The sequence below is a fragment of the Arvicanthis niloticus genome, chromosome 14 (assembly GCF_011762505.2).
Source record: "Arvicanthis niloticus isolate mArvNil1 chromosome 14, mArvNil1.pat.X, whole genome shotgun sequence".
NCBI classification, from domain to species: domain Eukaryota; kingdom Metazoa; phylum Chordata; class Mammalia; order Rodentia; family Muridae; genus Arvicanthis; species Arvicanthis niloticus.
In genome coordinates, this window is record NC_047671.1 from 55440112 (window position 1) to 55466465 (window position 26354).

Below are 26354 nucleotides of genomic sequence, written 5' to 3' on the forward strand. Positions count from 1 at the left end.
AATGGTACTGTTTTATACTTAACACAAATCCCTTTACTCTCTTATTGTAAAAACAAACCAAACAAACAATCAGAAGTGGTGGCACATGCTTTTAATCTCAGCACTTAGGAGGCAGAGGCAGACAGATCTCTGAGTTCGAGGATAGCCTGAAAGCCACTAAAAAGCAGACCTGGATGCTCCCTCCTGTTTCTACATTCAATCTATTAAGATAAAAACACTGAAGTAGACAGATAGGAAGCCAACCAGCCTCCATGGAGTCAAACTAGAAAAGACAAAACCTGGAGATGGGCCCGTACTCTGTCAACTACCAAACCATAAGCATGTCTCCTTCCTTACCGGGCTCTCGGTTTCCATCCCAGGAGTCTGGCTTCCGTCCTCCTTCAAAGCGAGGAAACTCATCAGGAGTGGGGAGTAAGCACTTCCTGGATCCCCCTACACAGAGGAGCAAACAAATTGTGCTCACAGGCCGCCCAGCTGTGCTCGAGGCTACTTGCCTCTTAAACCAGCTGTTCTCAATACTACTCACCTCGAGGGGTGCCACGGCCTCGACCTCTGAGATCTCGTCCTCGGGCTGTGTCATCAGAAGCATCAAAAACTTCTTCTGGACCAAAGTCATCAGGACCAGGAAAGTTGTCCCTTCCTCTTGGAGGAGCACGGCCTTCGTGTCTTGGGGGAGCCCCTCGTCGAAAGCTGAAAACAAAACCAGAATATGTCCACCTTCTGGAAAACATTATTCTTTAAGTACGAAGAGAACTTAATAGGAAACTTGAATGTACAATGTAAGTGGGGAGAAAAAGAACATGATATAAATCTGTTTTTTTCTGTGTAGCCCTGGCTGTCCTGGAACTCAGAGATCCTCCTGCAAGTACCCACTTCACAGTGCCAAAGCATACAGGAAGGCAGCAACAGGGCAGACTGTGAGTTAAGTTTACAGGAACCCAGGGCCACCTCATTTTCTGTCACCCGCCCCCCTTTTCCTCCCAGCCTGTTTCCATGATGATCATGGACTAACCCTCTAAAACTTCACACAAGTCCCCAGTTACATGTTTTGTAAGAACTGCTTTGGTCATGGTGCCTCTTCAGAGCAATATAACACTAAGATGTCAACATGGGCAAGTCTGCACGGCTTTCCTTCCAGCTCAATTGACATGACTAAAGCATCTTTGCTGTGAGCACAGCACAGCTGGGTCTGAGCTAAACTGCACAAGAGGCATGAGCCAGGACAGCTTCAACAGGAACCCTGTTCTCAAAACATCCACTGGACTAATACCCTAGGTACAAACAGAGAGTCTTCTTTGCCTTTATTAAAAAATACCTACTACTGGCATGAAATGCTTGTGTCCCCCTAAATTCCTATGTTGAAGTTCTAATACCTATGTGGTACGGAATATAAGGTTTCTAATATACACATATGGTACAGACAGGAGGTAAGCAGACAGGGTGTTATGAAGACATGAAGGTAGAGCCAGGATAATGACATTAGGAAGGAGAAACAGAATGAAGTGCTAGCACTCACCCACCCAACACCCACATGCATACCCACACAGACATACATGACCCCATGTGAAGAAACACACAGAAACCTGAACCTGAGAAATGGGCCTCACCATCACCAACCCCAACGGGCTCTGACCGGCTCTATCCCCCATAGCTGTTGAAACTAAATTCCAGCTTTCAAGCTGCCCAATTTCTGTTATGAGAGTCTGTGCAGGGTAAGGTATCTTTTAGTTAACTGATGCCTCTCAAATACCCCACCCTTCACCCCCAGTTGAATGGCAACCACTCTAGGTCCTAAGGAAACAATAAGAAAGCAATGTGCTTGCAAGTGATATAAGCAATAAGTGAATATAGCCAAGCATGATGGCACACATCAGTAATTTCTCAACTTGGGAGGTGGAGGAAGAGAAACCCAAGTACAAGGTTATACCTTGGCAAACAAAGTTTGAGAGCAGCCTAGTATACATGAGACATGACTTCAAAAAGCAACAGGGCCGGAGGGATGGCTCAGTGACTAAGATGACTTGCTGACTTTTAAGGACCCATGCTCGTTCCCCAGTTCATGTCAGCTCACACCATTATAATTCTAGTTTCAGGGTACCCAATACCCTCTTCTGTCCTCCAGGGACACTAGGCATGCACAAGATATACATACATTCAGGCAAACACACATAAAATGCACAAATCTTTTTTTTTTCGGGGGGGGGGGGGACAGTGGGTGGTCAGGGATAGCTTGCTGCGAAGCCTGAAGAGCCAAATATCATTTCCAGGACCCACATGCTAGAGAGAATTGACTATTATGAGCTGTCCCCTAACCTCTACTTTTACACCACAGCGTATGGCATGCACACACAAAGAAATAAATCAGTGAGATGGCTGATTTATTGAAAGAATCAATAAATTGATTGAAGAGATGGCTAGGTGGTAAAGTGTGTACTGTTTTTCCTGATGATCTGAATTCAGTTGCCAGCCCCCACAGCAGGCAGCTTACACCTCCCACCTCCCTGCAACTGCAGTTCTGGGATATAGCACCCTCTTCCTGCTCCCAAGGGTACCTGTACACACATGCACACAACCACATACAAAAAAAAAAAAAAAATACACAGAATAAAGAAATGTAACACAAATTAAACAAAGAAAAATTTGTCTGAAGCTAGGTTTAATACCACATGCTTATTATCCCAGAAACTTGGGGGGTGGGGGGTGGGGTGGGGGAAGGAAGAAGAGAACCATAAGTTCAGGCCAAGATAGTCTATAAAGCAAGAACTTACCCCCTCCTTTTAAAACTCTGTACCAGAGTGTTTTTTTTTTAATTAATATTTGTGTGTGGATATATGAATATAAGCATATGCATGCCACAGTGTGTATGTGGAGGTGAAGGAATAATTTGCCATCTTGTTCAGACAGGGTTTCTCTTCTTATTTCTGTCTTCCCTCTCCCCTCCCCCACCCCTGCATATTTCAGGAGATTCTCCAGTCTCTGTCTCCTGTCCAACCAAAGGAGTACTGGTATTACTGACGAGCCTTACCACATCTGGGTGTTTTCTTACATGAGTTCCTGGGATCCAAACTCAGGTTGTAAAGCTTGCGTGGAATGTACTTTTACCTACTGAACCATCTCTCCATCCTGTACTGAACGTTTCATACAGACTTTGCTCATTACTGTCACTACTCCCTAAACAATACAGTACAGCCAGGCATGGTGACATGCACTTTTAATCCAGCACTTGGGAGTCAGTAAAGACACTGCCATATAAGCATGAGGCTCTGAGTCCAGCTCTCCAACACACATTCAAACATCAGGGCACAACACTATATGTCTATAACCTCAGATCTGGGGACACAGACACAAGAAGATCCCAGGAGGTTACTAGCCAGCCAGCCTAGTTCAGTAAGAGACTCTGTCTCAAAAAACAGACATAAATGATTGACAAAGATATCTGATTTAACCCCTGACCTCCACACACAGGTGCACTCACACAAACATGTACATACACTACACATACACACAGCACACGCACAAATAGAACACTCAGAATAAAAACTTACATAAATTTATATTGTATGAAGTACTGTAAGTCATATAGAGATGTTTCAAAAGCACATAGTAGGAAGTGTATGTTATATGCAAATGCTACGCCACTTTATACAAGGAACTATCTATCTGCTCAAGGACTTGTATGTCTAAGGGTCCTCTTAAACTAGCACCCTCATATACCAGGGATGACTATAATTCATAGTGCAAGACTGCCCTAAAGTATGGTAAAACACACAGAGCTGCCAGGCACGCCTTTAATCCCCACATTCGAGAGGCAGAGGCAGGTAGTTCCCTGAGTTTGAAGCCAGGCTACTATACAGAACGAGTTCCAGGACAGCCAGGGCTACACAGAGAAACCCTGTCTTGGAAAAACAAAACAATACCCAAGCAAACAAACAAATGAGAACCACAAAGCTCTCCAGGAGGAAAAGCTCTAAGCAGAGTGAATCCTAGCTATCTGCACAGTGTTGCTCCAGGGAGAGGGAAGGCAAGCCCAGCGAGTAGCACAAAGGTGTGCCCGAACAGGGTCTAGGCTGAATCTGTCATGGGTAGACAAAAATATAAATGAAGACCACAAAATGTGAGGTTTGCATAAATGCAGAGATTCCAGAAATCAACTAACACTGTGTAGATGTCAATTCTTACACACTCACTCGATCACCACTATCCCTGCTAATGTTCGATATCACTTAAATTACACCAACGCCTGCTTCTCTTCCACCACATTGCTTCTGATCTTTTTACATCCCCAGGGCTGAGAATTCAAGCCTGACCTAAGTTTAAAAGGAAGATGATGCTTATTCTGATCTGACTTTGTTAAGCCCTTTAGGCCTATTTTACAGGCTCAGATATTATCATCTAAGTAAGGGGACCCTGGACACCGTAAATGAGATCCAAGACGTGCATACACCACACACAGGAGGCAGAGACAAGGACTTGGAATTTGAGGATAGTCTGGACTACAGCATAAGACTATATCAAAACAAACAACTTGAAAGAAAAAGGCCTCAAATGCAAAACTAATAGAGAACTTACATAACTTTCGAGTCTAAATGCTAACCCACAGAAGGTAGGGCTCAATCAATGCAGTATTTTCCCCTAGAAAAGGGAAAACATCTGTGTAGTGAGGACAGAGAAAATGCAGAGAACCCAAGGAATACACTTTCCTACCTTTCTTCCCTGCGCCCTCGAAATCGTGGGTCATCAGGATCCCGGGGGAAGCGTTCATCTCCAGGTCTACGGCCTTCCCATGCCCCTGGAGGGCCTCGGGCTGCACCCCGGCCATCCCCCTCATTGAATTCCCTGTGATCAGGTGGAAAGGGGGGTCCAGGGCCCCCTCGCCTCCACTTCTCTTCTTGTGGTAAGGGTCCTCCTCGTCCCTCAAATTCCCGTAACCGGTGGCCAAAACGCTTGTCAGGATGAAAGTCATCTGGTCTGAAGTCATCAGGGAAATCAGGGTGAGCACCACGCCTGTCAGGAGGACCCCTGCAGTCCTGGCCACCCCGGAAAGGCCCCCTGTCAGGACCATGCTCAGGTCCAGCGCTCTGCTCATGCCGCCTCTCTGACATGGGACCCAGGTGGTGGTTGGGAGGGCCCCGAGAGTCACCTACAAGACACAAAGCTGACTGTTAGCATGGCTTCCATGAGACCTGTTGGACAGGCCTGCTCTACAGTATCTGACAATTTCAGGACGTGCTTTGCTCTATAAAGCTTTCCCTCCTGGGTTCTCAGCACCCCAAGGCATCATATAATATGGAAACCATAGGTTTTGGGGTACAGCTTTGTAACTTGACCTAGGAATAGTCACTAATCTCTAAGGAGTGTCCATTTCTTAGGCATGAGTAGAAAAGCACTTGAATGATAATGGTCTTTCCCACCCTGCCCCCTGTTCCTGCTGTGACTTCATGAGGGCCACTGGTTTGATACCCAAGGGACACCTGAGAAGTCAGGCTGCAGGCTGCAAAGCTAAAACTGTGAGGCTGTGTTATCAAGAACTCACCACCACAGGCAGGTGTAGTGATACATGCCTTTAATCCTAGCACTGGGGAGGCAAGGGAAGATGGATTTCTCTAAGAGTTTGAGACCAGCCTACAGAGTAACTTTCAGGGAAGCCAAGGATATATAGTGAGATTCTCTGTCAAAAGTAAAAATAAATTTTACTCATTCATATTCTCATATTCATATTCTCTCTCTCTCTCTCTCTCTCTCTCTCTCTCTCTCTCTCTCTCTCTCTCTCTCTCTCTCGTGTAAGGGTCACAAAGCCACCACAGGCCTCAGGTCTACGCTGCTGCCACCCACCATCTACTCTGTTAGCCCCTGGTCTGTTTAGCTTCATGCCGCACCACACTGTAGGAATCTTCTCAGCATCTTCCATAAGGCTCAGAGAACCATGGGTCCCTCTAAAAACTGCTTGGAGGCCAGAGAGCCTTGCTGGCCTTCAACCTTGGGGCTTTTTTTTTTTTTTTTTTTTTTTTCACTTTCTGGAAATGATGTGCCTCAAATATGCTAATATTAGCAATTTTTTGCAGACAGAAATTTCACGAGACTTTTAAAAAGTTTCTGTGTGTGTGTGTGTGTGTGTGTGTGTGTGTGTGTGTGTGTGTTTTTTTTTTTTCCCCCCAATGAACTATTTTGGCACCTACTGGCCAAACTACTGCAGCCACTGCAAACACAGAACTAATCTCTGTCAACATTTAAACCAACTTTTAAGAGAGGCACAAGGCAGGCATGGTGGTGCATGCCTGTGATCTCAGCACTCAGGGGGCCAAGGCCAGGAGATTACCAAGAGTCTCAAACAACCCTCAGCCTGCACATAAATAATAGGTAAAAATGAAATAAAATACAAACAGACACTCTTGCTTTTAAAAAGTACATTTGAAAATTAAATCCATCCCTCTGATCAGCCAGCTTATGCCTTTTGCTGCTGATTCCACCCCAGACTTCCACCCTTTCACTTCTCATCTCCCCAGACACTTCAACTACTTCTCTTCTCCTCTCCTCTCCTTTCCTCTCCTTTCTCCTCTCCTCCCCTCCCCTCCCCTCCCTTCCCTTCTTCTCCTCTCCTCTCTTCTCCTCTCAGCATGGGTTAAAACTTGGAAGTCTCAGCATAAAACTGTGATGTCTGAAAGCTTCTCTGGACTTGAGCACATCTGTCCATTCTTCAGCAATTTGCAAGTATCGTGGATCCACTTCCCTAACAGGCAGGCCCTCAACTCTCAGTGTTCTTACAGCTGTCCTGGTTAGTTCTCTGTCAACTTGGCGCAGTTACAGTCATTTTGAAAGAAGGAATCACGATGGAGAAAATGTTCCCCCTCGACTGGCCTGTGGAGTCAGTAAGCCCGTGGGCTTGACTGATGACTAATACAGGAGGCCCCAGTTCACTGCAGGTGGTGTCACCCCAGGGTGGTGGTCCTAGGCTGTATGAGAAAGCAGGCTGAGCAAGCAATGGAGGGCAAACCAGTAGGCAGCACTCCTCCATGATCTCTGCATCAAATTCCACCTCTAGGTTCCTGCCTCGACCTCCCTATGTGATGGGTTTATAAGCTGTAAGGTAAAGGAAATCCTTTCCTCCCCAGGTTGCTTTTTGTCATGATGTTTTATCACAGGACTAGAAACCCTAGCTAACTAAGACAGGTGCGTCTCCAACTTCAGGTGCCCGAACTTAGTGTAACTCTTGGTGACAACTAACTGGAGGAACCCACACATGGTCCACTTGGCCTCAGTTAGCCTACGAATACTCATCTCACCATCTCGTTTTACAAGTAGCCTGTCAACTTTCTTCCAAGGAAAGAAACCTACCACTACAAACGGTGATGTGGTGGTGGTGGCAACTAATCCAGGAGGGGATGGTAGGCCACTTGCATGTCTCTCCCTTCTCCCTTTGGTCCCTAGGAGAAAGAGGGGAGGAAAGGAAGCCGGACGGGTGGGCAGAAGGGAGGAGAAAGGGAGAGGGGGAGAGAGCAAGACGAGCAGGAACACGTGGAAATACACGCAGTGTGGCAGAGGAGCGGCCACTTCATTCATTAACGGAAGGACCTCGTGAGTAACACAGCCCCTCCCCGAGGGTAAACCCCAAGCATCCAAGAAAAGGCTCTACCGTCTTTCTCTCTTGCATATCCTTCTGTGTATCTAACACTTCTATGTAACAGGGATGGAGATAAAGGTTCTCTGAATCCCTGCCTTTTCCTGCCTCTAATATCTCACATAAGTTCAGAGCTGAGCTTTAAATGTCTAAACTCCTAGGGCTGCCTGACAATGTGTGCTAGTGTATTGTCTTTCCTTAGGGACCCATCCACTCCTACCTCACTCCTGCTCACAGTCCCTCTGGTTCTTCCAGGCTAACTCTCCTCGAGCCTTTATCCTTTACTCCAACTGGGCCCACCTGGGAGCAAGGGCTCACTGCCAGCTCAACCAGAACTATGCTTAAATCATAACTTCCAAATAACCATATTCACTAAATTCTGATGGTCCTCATCATTGCTTTCCATAATATCAGTACACCATTTTCTTCTTTTCAAATGATGCCTAACAATGTATACAGTTAAAGAATCCAAAATGGTACTAGTTGGTATAATAATTATGGTAATACCAATAATTATAAGAACACTGTTAAGATCCTGAGTCCTCTACCCTATCAAGGAGGCGATTCTGCTCTTCGGAAGGTCAAAAGCATGGACCTGCATCCCACAGGCACAGGATCATTTCCCATCCCAGTGTGGGCTGTGCTGGCCTGAGGCAGACACAAATGCCAGGCTTGCTCAGGGCTTTCACTACCAGTCTCTGGTGGTGTGGAACTCATTCCCTCTGGCTAGCATCACTGCCTAAGGAAACATTACCTATGACAGCAAAAGACAAAGCAGTTTTCCCAGCAGTTCCAGTACCACTGTGTCAGTTACCAACAGAAGCATTTACTGTGAAATGCACATGACAGCGGTAGAATACAAACCCTTCCTCAGCAAGTGTGTATTTACCTTTGTGAGGGCCAGGTCCTTGTCCAGGGTTCAGAGGAGGGATGCGGCCTTGTGCTCCCTGTTGCCCTAGGCCTGGTATCAAGGGTGGGGGACCTGTACTCTGTCCTTCCTGAGAAGATACATGTAAAGATGGGTGAGACCACAGACAGATGCTACATACAACTGTAACACATGAAAGGCTGCCCAGAGCTGCTAGGATTACCTATTTGGCTAGTAACACTAAAACAAAATTCCCTTATGTGGGCTGGGGTGAAAGCTTTGTAGCTAGAATGCTAGTGTGAAAACCAGATGGAGTTTGAGTTCCCCAGTACATAAGTAACATCAGATGAAACAGCACGAGTCTGTGATCCCAGTGTGCTTATGGAGAGATGCGAGGTGGAGACTGGAGACTCCCTAGAAACTCAAAGCTCAAAGGCCAGCTTGCTTGTCATTTGACTCCAACAAGGTGGAAGACAAGGATCAATACCCAAAGTTCCCCTCTGACGGTCACACCGAAGTAAACCAGTGAAAACAACCTGCTTAATAGAAATCACTTGATCAAAGAGAAAAGTCAGATTTTAGATGTAAGGAACAGAAGCAAATTTTCCATCAAGAAAATTCTGGGATACATTATCAAGTCTTTTAGACTCAGTCTACTAATTCAAGTCAATTAGAAATTTGGAAACCATGATGCTTTTCATGCATAAACTATTTTCATTTATGGTAAAATAAAAACTTAATGAATTTTCTCAGACATTCGGGCCTGTCCCCTTCTCTAACATGTCTAGAGTTTCATTTATCATATAATAGTAAAAGCTTATTTTTTCACAATCCTCCAAGACAAAAATTATTTCATAAAACCAAAAACTGTTAATAACTGGAGTAAGCAGAATACAAGTACACACTGAATTAATCAGGTATATAATACATGAAGTTTTAGGGATATTTAGATGATAGCACTAAATTTTATCCAACTCATTCTAAATTCTGTAAAGTAGACCAGAGAAATACCCACCAAATAACTCCTTCCTATGAATACTGGGGACTGGGCATGGTTGCACACCTGTCATCCCAGCATTTGGGAGGAAGAGGCAGGGGGATCTCTTCGAGTTTGAAACCAGCCTAGCCTACACAGTGAGTTCCAGACCAACTAGAGCTACACAGTAGGATCCTGTCTCACAACATACACACATACATACATACATACATACATGTATAGGGTACATGTATTACATACATACATACATACATACATACATATATAGGGTATGGTTTTCTGACATGTGGTCAAGGATGACCTTAAATTCTAGATCCTTCTGTCTCAAGCCAACATGCACTACCATATCCAGTTTGATGCAGTACCAGAGACTGAACCCAAGATGTCACATATGCTAGCAAAGCATTTTGTCAAATGCACTAAATCCCCATGTTTCTGCACATAATGATGTGACAGTCGAGAACAGCTTGAGCAGAAGCTCATGCACAAGGCCATTAATTTTGAGTACTCTGGTCTGCAATGAGTTTTACTGTAATGTATCCACCAAAACCCTTAACACCCTCATGCCATCTTTAAAAGTGGTGTGTATGTAAACAGATGTAAATAAATGTAATTAAAACAACTAGTGGTGTAACTGAGAGCCACCTGCTGCTATGCCTAACGACCTGAATTAGAGTCCTGAGGTCCAATTGGTAGGAGAGAATCAATTTCTACAAACAGTCCTCTGACCCCCATACACTTGCTCTGGGCACATACACACACATGTACATAAAATAAATAAGTAAATAGGATTGTGAAGTGGACAGAAATATTAATGGCCAGCTGCTTACTTGCAGACCCATGGAACAAAGAGACTATGACAGTTGTGGAACTGTTCACAATCTAGCATGCCCCTCCCCTTCCAGAGTGGCATGGTCTTAGGGAGCTCTGGCACAGAGAACTGCATGCCACTGAAAGCTGATTTTTCTGGAAGAATCTCTGTAATAACATGAGTAAGAGTAATAACATGAGAAGTGAAGACACATGAAATTCTATTCACTGGTGGTATGATTAGCTCTCCATTTCGGTCTCACCGTGTTCTTCCAGCCAGGCTGCCACTGTTGTAAGCCTCTACTACTATGTAAGGAGCAGTTAGACCCAGCTGTATGGACTCTGCAGAGAGCCCATCCCTGCGTGTTAATACACACAAGCTGGAAAAAAATGATACCTGATTGAAGGGGGCCCGGGGCCCATCACCTAGCAGAGGTGCTTTCTGTTGCTGGAATGGTATTGGCCCTTGAGATGGATGTGGCCCTCTTGCCGAGTTCTGTTGTCCCTGAGGTCCAGGAGGTCCTTGCATGCCACCCTGGGGTGGAGGTCCCATAGAGCCCTGGGGTGGCCCTTGCTGCCCTTGTGAACCTGAGGGTCCTCGAAGTTCCTGGGGAGGGCCCAACATTGACCCCTGTGGTGGAGGCCCCTGCATGCCCCGCATCTCCTGAGGACCTCTCATTTCCTGAGGGCCATGTCCCAGCAATCCACTTGGAGGGTGTGGTCCTCTCATCTCTTGAGGTGGGTGGCCAATCATCATCCCTTGAGGAGCAGGACCCTGATTCTCCCGAGGTCCTGGAGGCCCCTGCATTCCTCTTGGATTCAGTCCCATCAGAGGTCCCTGCATCCCTTGAGACGCTGGCCCACCCTGTATCCCATGAGGATGAGGCGGTCCTTGCATTCCTCTGGGACCAGGTGGCCCCTGCATTCCTTGAGTACCAGGAGGACCCTGTGGGCCCATGTGGCCCTGAGGAGCAGGTGGGCCTTGGGGGCCAATGTGACCCTGAGGTCCTGGTGGACCCTGAGGACCCATATGACCTTGAGGACCAGAACTACCTTGAGGTCCAGGGGGCCCTTGGGGACCCAAAGGGCCATGAGGTCCAGGGTGCCTCTGCATTCCTTGTGGACCATGCATGTCCTGAGGCCGTGGCAGTCCCTGGGGAGGGCCCTGGGGTCCTTGTGGTCCCATGAATCCTTGTGGCCCCCCACCTCCTTGATGCATTGGAGGGCCTTGTGGTCCCATTTGTCCCTGAGGTCCAGGGGCTCTGAACTGGCCCTGCGGACCTGGAGGTCCCATTTGAGCCACCAAGGGCATCTGCTGAGATGGATGAGGCTGCTGAAAACCTTGAGGAATCTGAGATATTGGACCTTGACCAGAAAAGGGCTGAGGTCCGAGGAGAGGGGTACCAGATGAGGGAGGGGGCTGGATCTGATCAGCCTGCTTCTGTGCAAGCCTTTCAATTTTAAGTTGCTGAAAAAGGAAAAAAAAAATCAATGTACAGAATAAATAAAATAAGCTAGAGCCATCAAAAAATACTTCTGCATTACCTTCTGACATTGGGGGCACACGCGTGCACACACACACACACAAACACACACACACACACAAACACACACACACATGCAAAATAAGAAAGCATCATTTACAAACAAGAATAAAGAGGGTAGAAAGGTCACCGATCGAAGACGCTATGTCAACTTTCTTGGCCCACACACCTCTAAAAGCTGAGGGTTGGTGTACTGCAATGTGGCCATTTCTTGCTCAATTTCTGCTTGTGTTTTTTTCTTCTCTTCTAACTTAATATCCTCTTTCCTGTCATTCAGCACCTCATTTGGAGCAGGAATTGGAACTTTATTTTGCATCCAGGCCTTAGGGAGAAAGAGAGAAAATTAAATTTTATAGAAGTATGAAAATTATGATAGGTTGAAAAAAACTTCTCTAATGTCATCAATCTACGAGGCTGAACAGTCTTCACCTCTAAAGCCAATTCTTTGACATAGAATAATGTGGGGTAGGTGCATTAGTAATTAAAAATTATTAAACTTAGGAAAGCTATACATTATAATTTGCTATCCACAAAAGGTCATATGGTGAAGGTTTGGTCCTCAGATGGTGACACTCAGGGAGATTTTGGGAGGAGGGCCGGGAAGGAGTGAGCCAGACCTTGGGGCTGTGCCCTTGAAGGGGTCCTGAGACCTGTTCCACTCTCTCATGCTATAACCAAAGAGACAAAGCCAAGCAACCACTGACCTTCTGCGGCCATGAGCCAAAGAGACCCCCCTACCCCCCAATGTCACCGTTAACTTGGCTATGTGTGACATCGACAGAAAGCTGACTGGAATATTGTCAGATACTGTAGCTATCAAGAATTCAAATGAGTATTTGTAGTAACGAAGCAGAAGATAGACAATGCATAAGACAGCCAACATACTCTGCCTATTGACTTGTTTTCTTCCCTCTGACAACATAAATAATTAAACTGAGGCAACTAAGGAAGACATAGGGAGAGCTGATTCCCGCTAGTCTTTAACTTTGCAGCAACCAGTGGGAAGTATGTTTAAAAAGAAGAATATGGGGAGAAGGCACTGAAAAGGGCTGGATGCGATTATTCCAAGACAACTGTTTCTGAGCACCAGTTAAAGGAACCAAGCACAATCTCAGCACAGGGATGAGGTGGACACTGCTACTGACTGACCTGTTGGAACTGAGCAGGAATGGGCTTTGCATAAGGGACTTTCTTCTGAGGAACTTTTTTCTGATCCTTTTGCATTACTTCCTCCATTCCCCAATCCAAGCCTGGAATTGTCATTTCAATTTCATTTGATTCATCTTTCCCTGAAACCATACAAAGAGCTAGTTAGTCCCTTAAACAAAGAAACGTAACCACTTAATAAATGAACCAATTGTTAGAAACAAAATTTGTAAACATTACATAGCTTTAACCATTTTTATTTACAATTCTCAACATAAACCATGTGTGCATTCCAACACCACTTACTAACAAGTTAATTTACCATGAAAATAAGACAGAGGTCTACAAAAACGTATAAAACGTAAATGCATAAATGTAAGTGTGCTTACCCATCTGCTCCTGCTCCATGGCCAACTTCAGCTGCTCTGGTATTCCCATCCCTGGGATCACTGCCAGGCTATTAGGTTCCAGGTCATCTACAAATAACACAGCCATCGTCAACAGAGTTTCACAGTGGCTCCTACAAAGCCATGCTTTATCAACATGAGCACTATCACGGCTGCAGTGGCACATGCCTTTAACCACAGTGTGCAGATGACACAGGCAGGAAGATCTCCATGAGTCCAAGGCCAGTGTAAACTATATAGCAACAGCAAATTACAACAGCCAAGAATACACAGTGAGACCCTGTCCTCCAAAAACAGCCATAAACAAATAATAAACAAACAAACAAACAGCTTCAACCAAGCCCGAACCAATGAAAGAGAAAAGCAGCTGGGTGAGCTGGTATAAATCTTTAACAGTAGTACTTCGGAGGCAGAAGTAGAAAGATCTCTGAGGCGAAAAAGCCCTAAATTATTTGGTGTTAGGATTAAGAACAGAGCATCAAGCATGCTTGGAAGTACTAGATCACTTAGTTACATCCCTTGCCCCAAAAGAGTTTGTACAAGTCTCTTAATACTTAATGTTTATAACAGAATCTCATGAGACTTCAAGAGAGCAATCCGCAGGTCTTACCATACTCTACTCCGTCTTCTGACATGCCAGGCAAGAGGTTCAGGTTGTATCGGTCTCGCATTTTATCACCTGGCCGGTTTCGAGTCCAGAATTTGCTGATGAAGAAGTAAAGGGGGAAAGGGACCATGGTTTCAAGTTTGCTCTGAGCACAACAGCTCGAATCAAGTTTTTACAATATTCTTTTAACTATTTTAATTGTGGAAAGAACATTTTAAGTCAAAAGGTAAAACAAAATTTAAGCAACAAGTTAATGTTCAGTACTCCATCTCTCTATTATAATACCCTTATATCAATCACAACAAAAAATGGCAGATTAGAAGTTGTAACTCAGTGAAGACAAAGAATCAGTTCAAGAAATAACAGACTTGGACTGTGTATAATGGGACTCGCTTGTAATCCTGGCATTCTAGAGGCACATGCAGAGGAGCAGGAGCTCAAAATCACTTTCAGTTGGAGTCTAGCCTGGGTTCCTTCCATGACCCTTGTTTAAAGAAAGGGCAGGGGTGCGGGGAGATGAGTAGACTCAGAGGAAGAAAACAAACACATCAGAAACACAAAGAGAATGGTAACACGGCTGGAAAAGAAGGAATGGGAAGTAAAGAGCGAATAAATAAGCTCAGGTAAGATGCCCAAAGTCCTCCACACGAGAGAACACCAGCCAGCAAGCTTTGGGCCATACTGCTGCCCAGCCTGGGCCAACAGCCAGTGTCAGGAATAGACGAAGCCTCCCTGGGCGTGACATCATGGGCAGACATGGGGTAGGCTACAGAGCTGTGACCTGGGGATGGTTACATTATGGATGGACACTCCAAAAGGACAGCAATGGTTGTGAAGACTGCAACTCAAGTCTAGTGTGGGAACCTAAACGTGAGATTCACATTGAGCTCAAGAACACATGGAAGGCATCACCCCAACCACTGCCTAGCCCAGCAACAACATGCAAACATGAGACCTGCCCCCAGTCTGCCACAATGTAGCCAACAGATGCAATATTCCCCACAACAAATGGAAAGACAAGCATGGGTACGGTATCCATTCTCCCTACAAACCTCAAACCTAGAAACCCTGCTGTGGAAAGTATAACCTCCATAAATCAGAGAGGGTAACCAACCACCCTCTCTGATATAAGGAGTGTCTCAGGCCTAGAATCCCCTACACAAAGTCCAGTCAAATACACAAACTCTTGTGATTTGGTTTTGTTGTTGTTATTGTATAACAAGGTCTCCCTGTGTAGCTCTGGTTGGTTTGGTCTCAAATTCATAGAAGTCCTCCTGCCTGCGCCTCCTGGATCGCTGGGACTACAGATATACCCCAGAGAAACTCTGATCAGCAGGGATCAAACCTGGTTGAATTACTGAGACCAGCAGCTCTCTTTGAACCTGCAAAGCCAGCTATAACACAACACAACACACAACAACCAAAGGGTGGGGGACACAATGGTCAACCCAATTAGGAAGCAATAATGACTGATGTCATAATATTTCCCATTTCCTTTTATTTATTCACTTTGGTGGAAGAAAAACCACTTGATTCTAATTAATACACAAACATATAATACATTTGAAGAAGGTCACTCAAAGCCTTGCCTAACCACAGTTTCTATATGACCTGTGGTAGTTTGAACAAGGTATGATCCCCACAGGCTCTGGTATTTGGACACTTGGTTCACAGCTGGCTGCGATATTTGGGGAAGTGTAGGTGGTGCAGCTTTGCTGAAAGAAGAATGTCACTGGTGTTCATAGCCTTGCCTTACTTTCAGATCCCCTCTCTGCCTCATGCTGACAGTTGAGGATGTAACCTTTAAGCTTCCTGCTCCCGCCACCATGTCTACACTTGCTGCCATAGCTCTGCCTTGCCATGATGGACTCCTGTCCCTCTGGAACTGTAATCCAAAATAAACTGTCTTTCTTAAGTTACCTTCAGTCATGGTTTGTCATTAGTTAATTAATATTCTATCCCAGTGTCTCGTGAAATTCTCTCACTAGCTGCTCTGAAATCCAGGAAAACATGGAATGAAATACCTCACACCCTAAAAATAAACTCTACTCCAAATAGACAGCTTCAGTGTCAATGACACAAACCTAGACACACCGGGGAAGAAACAACTTCACATGAAGAACGGCTTCCATTAGACTGGTCTGTAAATGTGTCTGTGGGGTGTTCTCTGGATGCTTAACTGATGTAAGAGGACCCAGCCCATGGTGGGCAGTACCATCCTCAGGTAGATGGGCCTGAGCTATATAGTAAAAGAAGCTTCACTTTGTTGACAAAGATGCCCAAAGAATACTAGAGTAAAATGACAGCCCCTTCAACAAACAGGGCAGGGAAACCTAGATATCCACATCAGAAGAGATGGGCAGGGAAGCAGAGGAAGTTAAGAACAAAGATTACTCACATGGAAGGAAGAATGACTAAGAAGCCCATTTCTTTGTATGCTAAGCTCCCCCCCACCCATTATTGTCTCCCATAAAAATGTTTCAAAATATAAACCAATATTATGTGCAAAGTGAATACATATACTATTTATTTCCTGCTACTCCCTGAGTACAGAAGTTTCTTGCTGTTTTCAGCATGGTACCTCCTTACCTGGTATGGTCATTTGAGCCTGAGCAGAGAATATGTCCCAGAGGATGCCAAGCCAAACTCCAGATCATCCCTTCGTGGGCCATTTCCATCCCACCTACCTCCTTCTCTACCCTGCAACAGCACAAGCAAAATAAACGCAAACAGAACTGTTGAACCAAAATTACCAAGAGAACAACAGAAACAAAAAACAAAGCAAAGAACACCAAAAAAAAAAAAAAAAAAAAAAAAGATATTCTCTTCTTAAAAAAGGAGCTCTCAACACTGTTTACTTTGAATCTTGTCAGTCTCAACACTGTTTACTTTGAATCTTGTCAGTGCCATGTGTTACATTAGTTTTTCATATAAGATTCTTTCAGTCAACTATAAGTTATAGAATAAAATGCTTCATAAATTATTTCAACTATAGAATCTATATTATTCTCCCATAATGATTTATATCTAAAACACAAGCACTATCTTTTCTACTCAAGCTTGATTTACAAAATTGAAAACTGCAGGGCAATGTCAGAAATGGACACATCTGCACATAGAAAAACTCAAAATTTGATCATACTCATACATATTTGAGAATTCTTCACAAAACATACTCCTCTTGTAGTCACCACAGCATTGTGACAGTTAAAGTACATGACTTAGAGGCCAACTCAAAACAGGTTTTTATTTAATTTATTAGTATGTATATGATGTGTGAATGTGTATACATGAAGTGTGTGTGTGTGATGTGTGTGTGTGTGTGTGTGTGTGTGTGTGTGTGTGTGTAAGAGAGAGAGAAAGAGGGGGGATGGTGGTGGAATTTGTGTCTGTTTTATGTGTGTATGTGATATGTGTATAATTAGTGTATGTGTGATGTGTGTCTGTGTGCTGTGTATCTGATGTGTGATGTACGTGTGTATGATGTGTGTTTTTGTGTGTGCATGCTCAAGCAGGAGCCCACCTGGTACACAGGTGGAAGTCATAGAGAACTCTGAGGAGTCAGATCTCTCCTTCTGCCACAGGTCCTCAGTGAAACTCGGGTCCTAAGGCTGCACACAACAAGTTCTTTTATCTGCTAAGCTAACTCACTAGCCCAGGATCACTTATCTTCATCTGAGTTTTTAGTCTCCAATCTTCCATGAAGGCCCTGTCTTCACACTTGGGGCTCAAGGCTCATGCAATGGCCACGTGCAGCTGCTTCTAAGGAACTCTGGTGGAGTCAGGCTTCAAAACACCAGTCTCATTTCCCTAGCTAAAGTGCCAAGTACAAGACAGCAAGACATCTCTGCTGCCACACCGTGTAGAAATGTGTGTAGACAAACATCGTTTTCCCACACAGTAAATGGTACATACCCAACATGCCAGAACAACAACGAGCCATCAGATCCTCCACTGGCAAAAAGTCCTTCATGAACAGGATGCCAGGCTACCGCTGTAAAACAAAAGCCCAGAGGAAGATGAAGCGGCTCCAGTGTGAGATGGCTGCAGGTGAGGGTCCCCAAAACACATATGATGAGAAGCACATCACAGCCACCGACCTGTAGCTTCCTTCTTGTGACCTCGGAATACTTGAAGCTCTTCTTTCAGGTTTCGGATATCAAAAAGCTTACAAAGGTGGTCCCGGGACGCTGTGAGGAGCCAGTTGCCATTGAGGTTTAATTTCACTTCCATCACTGTGTTTTTATGGGCATGACTGGAAACAAAGCACCAAGGGTGAAACACGTCAGGATGCAAAGCAAGCATCACTTAACATGGATGGTCCTTTTTGTTGAAAGCTCATGGATGAGGATGGCGAGAGGTGTGGCCTGGTGTAATAAAGAATGTGACTAAAACAGGACCACATTCAAAAGTGTCAATGCCAGGCATGGCAGTGCACGCCTTTAATCTCATCAAGAGAAGCAGAGACAAGGCAGAGCTGGTCTATAAAAGTTCCTGGACAATCAGCACCAGACATAGAGAAAACCTGTCTCAAGTACTAAAAAAAAAAAAAAAAAAAAAGGCAGAACGGAAGGAAGGACGGAAGGGCGGGCGGCCAGAAAAAGAAGGGAGAAAAACTGGAAAAATAAATAAAACCACCCCTGTCGATGATAGAAATAAAGCCTAGCATCTAAACACAGCTCTCAAAATCTAGCTAAAAGAGCAACGAGAACCTGCTGAACAGAGACTCATGGAGAAAGGGGAAGTACTTACAATACACAGATAACCAAGTCCATCAGATTCCAAAACTTCAATGATGTGTCTCTCATTGAGACAAAGTATGGATGCAGGGACAAGTTGTGAGGGTTAACTTGACTAAAGGCAATGTTCTGTCCCAGGGCTTGCATACTGCTTATATCAACGGGTTCACAAGGTACTGTGTGGCAGGCAGCCTTGCCTTAAGGAATCTGAGCTGTGGATGTTTCATTTCTAATGAGGGTTAGGATATGGCTCCTGTGTGCCCCAAAAGAACACAGTCATGTAGGTGGAAATAATTCCAAATTATGGCAAGAAAAACCATAACCACACAAGTAAGCATGTCTCTTTGAGGTGAGAAGGGAGAGGGAGGGGGGTATAGGAAGGCAGGTATAGACAGGGAGGGGAAGGAGAAAGGGAGAGGGAGAGAGAAAGGAGGAGAGGGGAGAGAGAAGGGCAGAGCAGAGAAGGGAGAGAAAGAGGAGAGAGAAGGGAGGGAAGAGAGATGATAAAGGAGAGGGACAAGAGAAAGTGAGGGGGAGAAGAGAGGGAAAGGGAAGAGGGAGGGAGGGGATGAGTAAGGAAGAGGTAGAAGAGAGGAGAGGACAGGGGAGGGAAAGGGGAGGAGGAGGAGAGGAGAGAAATCTCTGTATGTAGCTTAAGTAAGCTAGGGAAAATGGGGCGGTGACTAGTTAGAGGCACAGAGACTAAAGGTGCCAAGGGCTATTCTGAGGACACGAAGACAGCAGGAAGAACCCCTTCATCACCCTGCACCCCTGTAGAATAACCCAGTAAAACTTAAGTAGCAGAACAAATATAATCTGCTTTCATTAGAAATTTAGAGATAAGTCAGAATTAAAACATCCAAAGATTGAGGTCCATCTGTGTCCAAACAACATTGTTTTTAAAGGAAACAGAAAAGCTGAGCGAGCTCCAAGTTAAGTACCGCAGGCTGCCTTTGGTCCTTAGGACCACAGAGGGCTTCCTACCACTTACAGTGTTGCAAGACTCTGCCCAGTCTTGGGATCCCAGAACTTGATTGGCTGCTGGCTATCTTTACTTCCTGAAACGACTAACCCTTTGGTTGGATGCCAGTCTACACACTTCACATCAGCACCATGACCTGTTGGGAAACAAGTCAGAACAAGAACCTCATTGGTCATGCGCTGCAAGTGGGGCTCCATTCTAAATGACAAAGCTAGGAAAACCCAGTTGTTGATTTGTTCTTGTGTTTGAAAGGCTCTGAGCAGGCTCTGTCTGGAAGTCTGCTGGTCCCAGGGACAGCTCTCCTCCGATGCTGCTACATGCAGGGCACTGAGAGCATCTCGCTCACCCACCTGAGTCATAAAATCAGTCCAGGCTTTACGGAAGGTGCACTCTGCAGGCTTTTTAAGCTTTTAAAGCTAGTCCTCATTGATTCAGTTCTAAGACCCAACCCATACTGTTCACTTTGGTGTTCCTTCCTCAAGGTAGTGTGCACAGATCCAAAGTCCTAAGACCAGGCTTAGGCACTCTAGCTTTCTAAGCAGGAAGACAGTAACAGTAGTCCAGTTCTTCTGTTGTTGTTTACTAAAGTATAGGAAATGTCTGACTGATTCACAAATTACTAAAACTCACAAAGGTGAAAAATCAGAATGAACAAAGCACTGTTTATGGTTTTGGGAAGGGGGAGAATTGATGCTACAGGGTATCATCTTACAGGGTAAATGCACTAGGTAGGTGACATGAGGACTTCTCAAACAGCGCCCTCCTTCACCTGAAACAAACCCAGCTCTTAGAAATTTCATGTGAGAAAGGAAAAGGAGGAATGAACAAAGAAGGAATAGAGAAAGAAGGAAGAGATGGTCCCAAGACATCAAAAGTGATCTACACTCATTTAGAAGGCAAAAGATGTGTGTGCCTTGTACGTCACATGGGTTTTAGCTCATCTCAGACCAGAGGCAGGCTAGGAGGGATGTACCAAGATCCTGTGACCTCATAATCAAGTATCATAAAGGATGTTCAAAAGCATTCCTTCTTTTGTCTCAGTTTGTTTTTATATGTTCCTAAATAGCGTTCAAATATATTCCAAAATGATTGCCATACAGCCCAGTATTCAAAGTCGTATCCTATAGGATTCAACAGCGTGACTGTGGTGTCCACAATACAACCTTATTTCTGTGTATACCAATCTGTACCACCTGCACTACAGTAGTCACACATGAACGTCCTAAGTGACATGTGCACACCGAGGTAGAAGACAGACACACACAGCGCTGATAGGCAATGCTTTCTCCTGCATATGCCGTTGTTTCTCTTCTGTTTCTCTTCTAACAGTGAACACACTTGATAACTGAGGCATGACAGGAAAGGAAGCTCTGCAGTTATGCTTTGAATCTTAAGAAAAAGAAGCAGGAACCAGCAAAACGGATCAGTGGGTTAAGATCCTTGGCACTAAGCCTAACATGTTCCATCCCTGGAACCCACACGGTGGAGAGAAACAATTCCCACAACTTGTCTTCCAATCTCCACACATGCACCATGTATACCACACACTTTCCCAACAGAGACACACAAAATAATTAAAAATATAACAGTGGTGCATGCCTGCAGTCTTGACACCTGGGAGGTGGAAGCACAGAGATCAGAAGCTCAGGGGCAGCCTCAGCTGTACAAGTTAGAAGACATCCTGTGCTAAATGACACCCTGTCTAAAAACCAACTGGGTTAGAGACAAGTGCTGTGGTAGGATAAACCTTTAATACCAGGCAGAAGCAGGATAGCCTCCTCTACAAAGAGAAGAGGCTATCAACAAACAAACAAAAACAAAACAGGGCTGTGAGGATGGCTTCTTGCTAACTCAAGAGTGCCCAAGTTCAAATCCCCAGCACCCACATACAAGCAAGGGCAGCGCTGTGAACTGTAATGCCAATGCTGCAGTAGAAAAATCAATCCTGGAAGACTGGCTGAACAGCTAATCTAGCCAGAAGGGTGAGATCCAGGTTCAATGAGGGACCCCGTCTCAAAAAATGCAATGGTAGGGCCGACAAAGGAGAGCCTCTGACCTCCACATGTACACACACAGCAAATGTGCCCCCAGAGATGAGAGCACCACCCATCCACACTGAGACAGGAGTCTGGCATGATGAAACAATGCGGTTCTCCTGACCTGCCTGAGGAGACTACCAAAGCATGCTCAGGGAATGTGAAATCTAGGGGCCATTTGCATGTAAAAATATTACATACAGCCATGTATATGCATAGATTTTAACCAATCATATAAGATCAGTATGTGCTCTTAACCACTGAGCCACAATCTCCCAAGGCCTTGTTGTTAACTTAAAAACAAAAATAAAAGCAACACAATATATTTGAGACTCGCCTAAGCCAAAAAAAAAACAAAAAAAAAAAAAAACAAAAACAAAAACAAAACAAAACAAAAAAAAAAAACCACCTCACCATGTACTGAGTCGTCATCTATACTAAAGAAATTAAACAGTCTATAGCCCAATGTATCCCTGAATGTCTTACTGAAAAGTTCAGAAAGCCAGCGCCAGAGGCTCTGCTGGCCCTCCTGCTTCCACCTCCTACTGTTGGGGCTATGGTATGACCACCACACTCAAGCTTACCCAGTGCTTGGTGGGTAAATGAACATGTTGCAGCAGCTTAGGTCCAGCCCCAGGAGGCATGGTAGCAAGCACTATTCTAGATTGGTTTCTTACTACATGGGGAGCCAGGCCTTTAATCCCAGCACTCAGGAGGAACAGGCAGGTGATCTTTGTGAGTTCCCAGCCAGCCTGGTCTACATAGTGAGTTCCAGGTTAGCCAGGGCTATGTAGAAAGAAGATAACCCTGCAACAAACATAGAGTTTGGGGGGGGGGGGGGAAGCGGGGAAGCTACATGGAAAAAAGAACAAAAAGATTTGCCTCCCTGCTCAGTTCTACATGCATGAAGACATCTGAATGGAGTCCAGCAGACAGAAACTAGAATGAGCAGAGGCAATTCATCCTTCAGGCACATGTAAGTAATTACCTATTTTCTTTACTGTTTTTATTTTTTGAATTAAAATCTTTTTAGGGTGCATTTATGTGTGTTATTTGTATGCTGATGCACGCCTGTGTGCTGGTGCTCTAGGCTGTGTGTAAGGGTGTGGAGGACAGACGTTGGTATCCCAGCTGCCTCCATCACTCTGCTCCTCTTTGTTTCTTACTTTGAAATGGGGTCTCTCACTGATCTTGCTCTCCTGACTACACTAGTAGGCATCGATGACTGAGTCCCCAGGAACTGTCTGCCTCTGAGCACTACAGTGCTGGAGTTACAGGAGCATGGCACCACACCCAGTCTTCACGCTTCTACAGCTTTACCCTCTGAGCCATCTTCCCAGCCCCACTACACTTAGAACACAAATCAATTGGGGCTGGAGAGATGGCAACATTTAAGAGCACTGGTAATTAGAATAAAGGACTATTGATATAAATAAGATATATATTTTAAAATTATAGTGGAGTATATCTGAATAAAGATTTTTAGACCAAAAAAGAAGCAAAGCAAAGCACTGGCTGCTCTGCTCTTCCAGAGGACCTGGATTTAATTCTCAGTAACCACATGGTTGATGACAATATTCTGTAGCCACAGTTCCAGGATCCAATGCCCTCTTCTGTTCTTCATGAGCGTTAGGCATGATTGTGACACATAAACAGGCAGGCAAAACATAAATACACATAAGATAATAATTTTAAAAATAAGACTAAAGCATGAACTAACATCTGTAGCCCACACAGCTGGGGTGGGGGTGGGGCACAAACAGTAGAGAATATAAACAAGGCCACACGTGGTGGCCAGTTGCCAATAATCCCACCTGCAATCCCAGCACTCTGAAGGCTGAAGCAGGAGGATCGAGTTCAAAATGAGTCTGGATTACATATTGAGTTTGAGAAAACAAAAGTAAACAAAAAAACAAATACACTCAAAACCACATAAAGCATGTATAAACAGAATACACACTGAGCGGGGCTTGGTGGTACAGCACTTGGTGGTCAGGAATGACACATAAACATACCCCATATACTCACACACAGATACCCAAGAATCCGATACTGCCTCTGAGGTCAGTTTGGAGACATGACTCTTCATTAGGAAAATTGAATTGCCTCTAACCCAAATACCTAATATCGAATTGCTTATGTACCAGCATATCACAAGCACCAAATTCCATATTAGGAAAGCTGGTTTTGTGTACAAAATTACTAAAGATACTGTATTTAATTACTGCCATATTATATTTGGGAAAACTTTATGGTTAAATGATTTGGTTACTAGCCTTGTGATTACTCATTAGGCATCTGCAGATAACAGCAGATAGATAGATTAGATAGATAGATAGATAGATAGATAGATAGATAGATAAAAAACTTTGTGAATCTCCAATATTGAGAAAAAATTTCATTTGAAAAGCCTACTAACTTTACTAATAATGGAAAGTATATATGACATCTTTATAAGGACCATATACATTTTTATATATTTTTAAAAAATCTACATGTATACATGTGTGTGGATGTCATATGTATCCAGATGCATGAGGAAGTTAGAAGAGGGTATCAGATGTCCTGGAGTTGTAGTCAAAGGTTGGAAGCTGCCCAATGTAGATGCTGAGGACACAGGATCCTCTGAAGAGCAACATGTGTTCTTAACCACTCAGCCATTTCTCTTGCCTTGACATTTATTGTGTACACACCCACACCTTTATTGTATTTATTGTATACATACACACATACAGGTTTTTGAGCCAGGGTCTCTCTGTGTAGCCTTGGCTGTTCTAAATTTACTCTGTAGAACTCAGAGATCCATCTGCCTCTGCCTCTCAAGTGTTAGGTGAGATTAAAGGTGTGTGCTATTTTTAAACAAATCAAGGGGGGGGGGTGCTGAGGGGAGGTAAGAAGAATAAACTAGGCTGGCTGAGGTTTTTTTTACTTAAGTGTTTCAGTATGTTGCCCATGCTAAGGCCCTCCCTCAGCCTCCGTGCTGCTTCAGGGCCAGTGTGCATGCCTATTCCCTCTTCCTTCTTCAGGAGAAAAAGAAGGTGGTAACTTTCTAGTTCATGACAAATGGAATAACTTAGCAGTAAAAGGGTGCCTGCCCCCAAGCCTGACGATGTGGAACCCACAGAGTAGAATAAAAAAACTTACTTCTGGAAGTTGTCACTTCCCTCCACGTGCATGCACTCATATGCACTTGCACTCATGTGTACAGACACACACAGTATGTGATGTGAAAAACAGCACCAGAAGACTACCACAGATTTATTCTAAAAAAATAATTTAAGATGATTTATTAAAATTTGAAGTACAGGCATGCATAGCAGCACACGTCTGGAGTCCTAGCTGTTCGGAAGGCTGAAGCAGAACCATTTGAGTACAGAAATTCAAAGTCTGTCTCAAAAAAGGAGCTCCCTCTTACCCCCAGAGAAAAACACTTTTTCCATTTTGACGATGGTATCAAAAGCACTGCTCAGAGTAGCAAACACTGAATACAAATTTTTGAAGTAGAATTTTAAGACTTGCCTAGTTCCCTAATTAAAATATATTACCCCTAAAATGAAAGATTTTAGTAACAAAGAAAAAGGCTCATCAAGACAAGCAAGAGAGCAGACATGGACGACAAGGTCAAAGTGCTTGTTTGCAGTGCAAGCCAGATGACCTGAGTTGACTTCTCAGAACACATGGAGAGCAGAGTTACCACAAGCCGTCCTACGGACCTCCATCCACACTGTGGCACATTCAAGTCTACACTCACACATGACACACAGTGGTAAGGCAAATAAAACAACACTCATAAACTACAAATGCTATGGTGGTGACTCTAAGACTGAACCTGGTTACACAAATGTAGATACAGGCTCAGGAGGCAAAGGCAGGTGGAGGATCTCTGTGAGTTCAAAGCCAGCTTGACCTACATTTTAGGACAGCCAGAGTTATATAGAGAGATCAAGATAAACAAACAACAAATAAGAAAAAAAAGGAAACGTATATTGGTATAGTGGAAACAAGTTAAAGGTATTCTAGTGGTGTCTCCTGTAGTGTGATGCTGGGAAATAAATAATACAAGGTAAATTTTGTGTACAATTTTCTTGGTATGATGTTAATATAAGAAACTGTGTGTGGTGACTCATACCTGTTATCCCAGAACTTGAGCAGCTGAGGTAGGAGGATCGTTAGACTTAGTTTAGGACTTAGAGAGAGTCTGTCTCCAAGAGGGTCGGGGTAAAAGAAAGGTGTATTCTACTTAGTCGAAAAACATTTGGTAGTGAATAGTGATTTTAGAACTAACAACTACTTGATATTGGAAAGCTCTTGTAAAAGTGGCATTAAAACTCTTTTTTGAAAGGTGAAAAAACTGGACAATAATAAGCCTGCCCTTAAGACACTTAAGGACAACCACAGGTGTGCAGCAGAGTTCTGTCCTCAGACCTCACATGCTGGAAGACAGGAACCAAGTGCCACAAGTTATCCTCTGGCTGGCACACACACAGTTGTTTTTAAGGATCTATCTTTAAATTGTGAATTGTGACCCTGTAGGACCAATACAAGTTTGCAAGTAGAATGTCACAGACACAGTAAGCACTTCAGAGAATGACAGACCTTTGAA

At 44.2% G+C, this 26354-nt stretch overlaps 1 protein-coding gene across 2 annotated transcripts in view; it reads right to left on the reverse strand.

The window, feature by feature from the left end:
* Wdr33 (WD repeat domain 33) overlaps positions 1-26354 on the reverse strand; it is a 98255-nt gene that overhangs the window by 3693 nt on the left and 68208 nt on the right. The window contains exons 8-21 of one of the 2 annotated variants that reach the window (XM_034517749.2): positions 19725-19851; positions 18095-18249; positions 17910-17988; positions 16584-16694; positions 13998-14092; positions 13370-13456; positions 12984-13123; positions 12004-12156; positions 10688-11758; positions 8505-8613; positions 7333-7421; positions 4705-5140; positions 527-690; positions 337-432 (exon numbers count right to left, since the gene is read on the reverse strand). In XM_034517749.2, coding sequence (XP_034373640.1) covers positions 337-432; positions 527-690; positions 4705-5140; positions 7333-7421; positions 8505-8613; positions 10688-11758; positions 12004-12156; positions 12984-13123; positions 13370-13456; positions 13998-14092; positions 16584-16694; positions 17910-17988; positions 18095-18249; positions 19725-19851 — 2912 coding nt within the window. The remainder of the gene's footprint in view (positions 1-336; positions 433-526; positions 691-4704; positions 5141-7332; positions 7422-8504; positions 8614-10687; positions 11759-12003; positions 12157-12983; positions 13124-13369; positions 13457-13997; positions 14093-16583; positions 16695-17909; positions 17989-18094; positions 18250-19724; positions 19852-26354) is intronic. The other variant, XM_034517750.2, reaches the window with a different exon arrangement.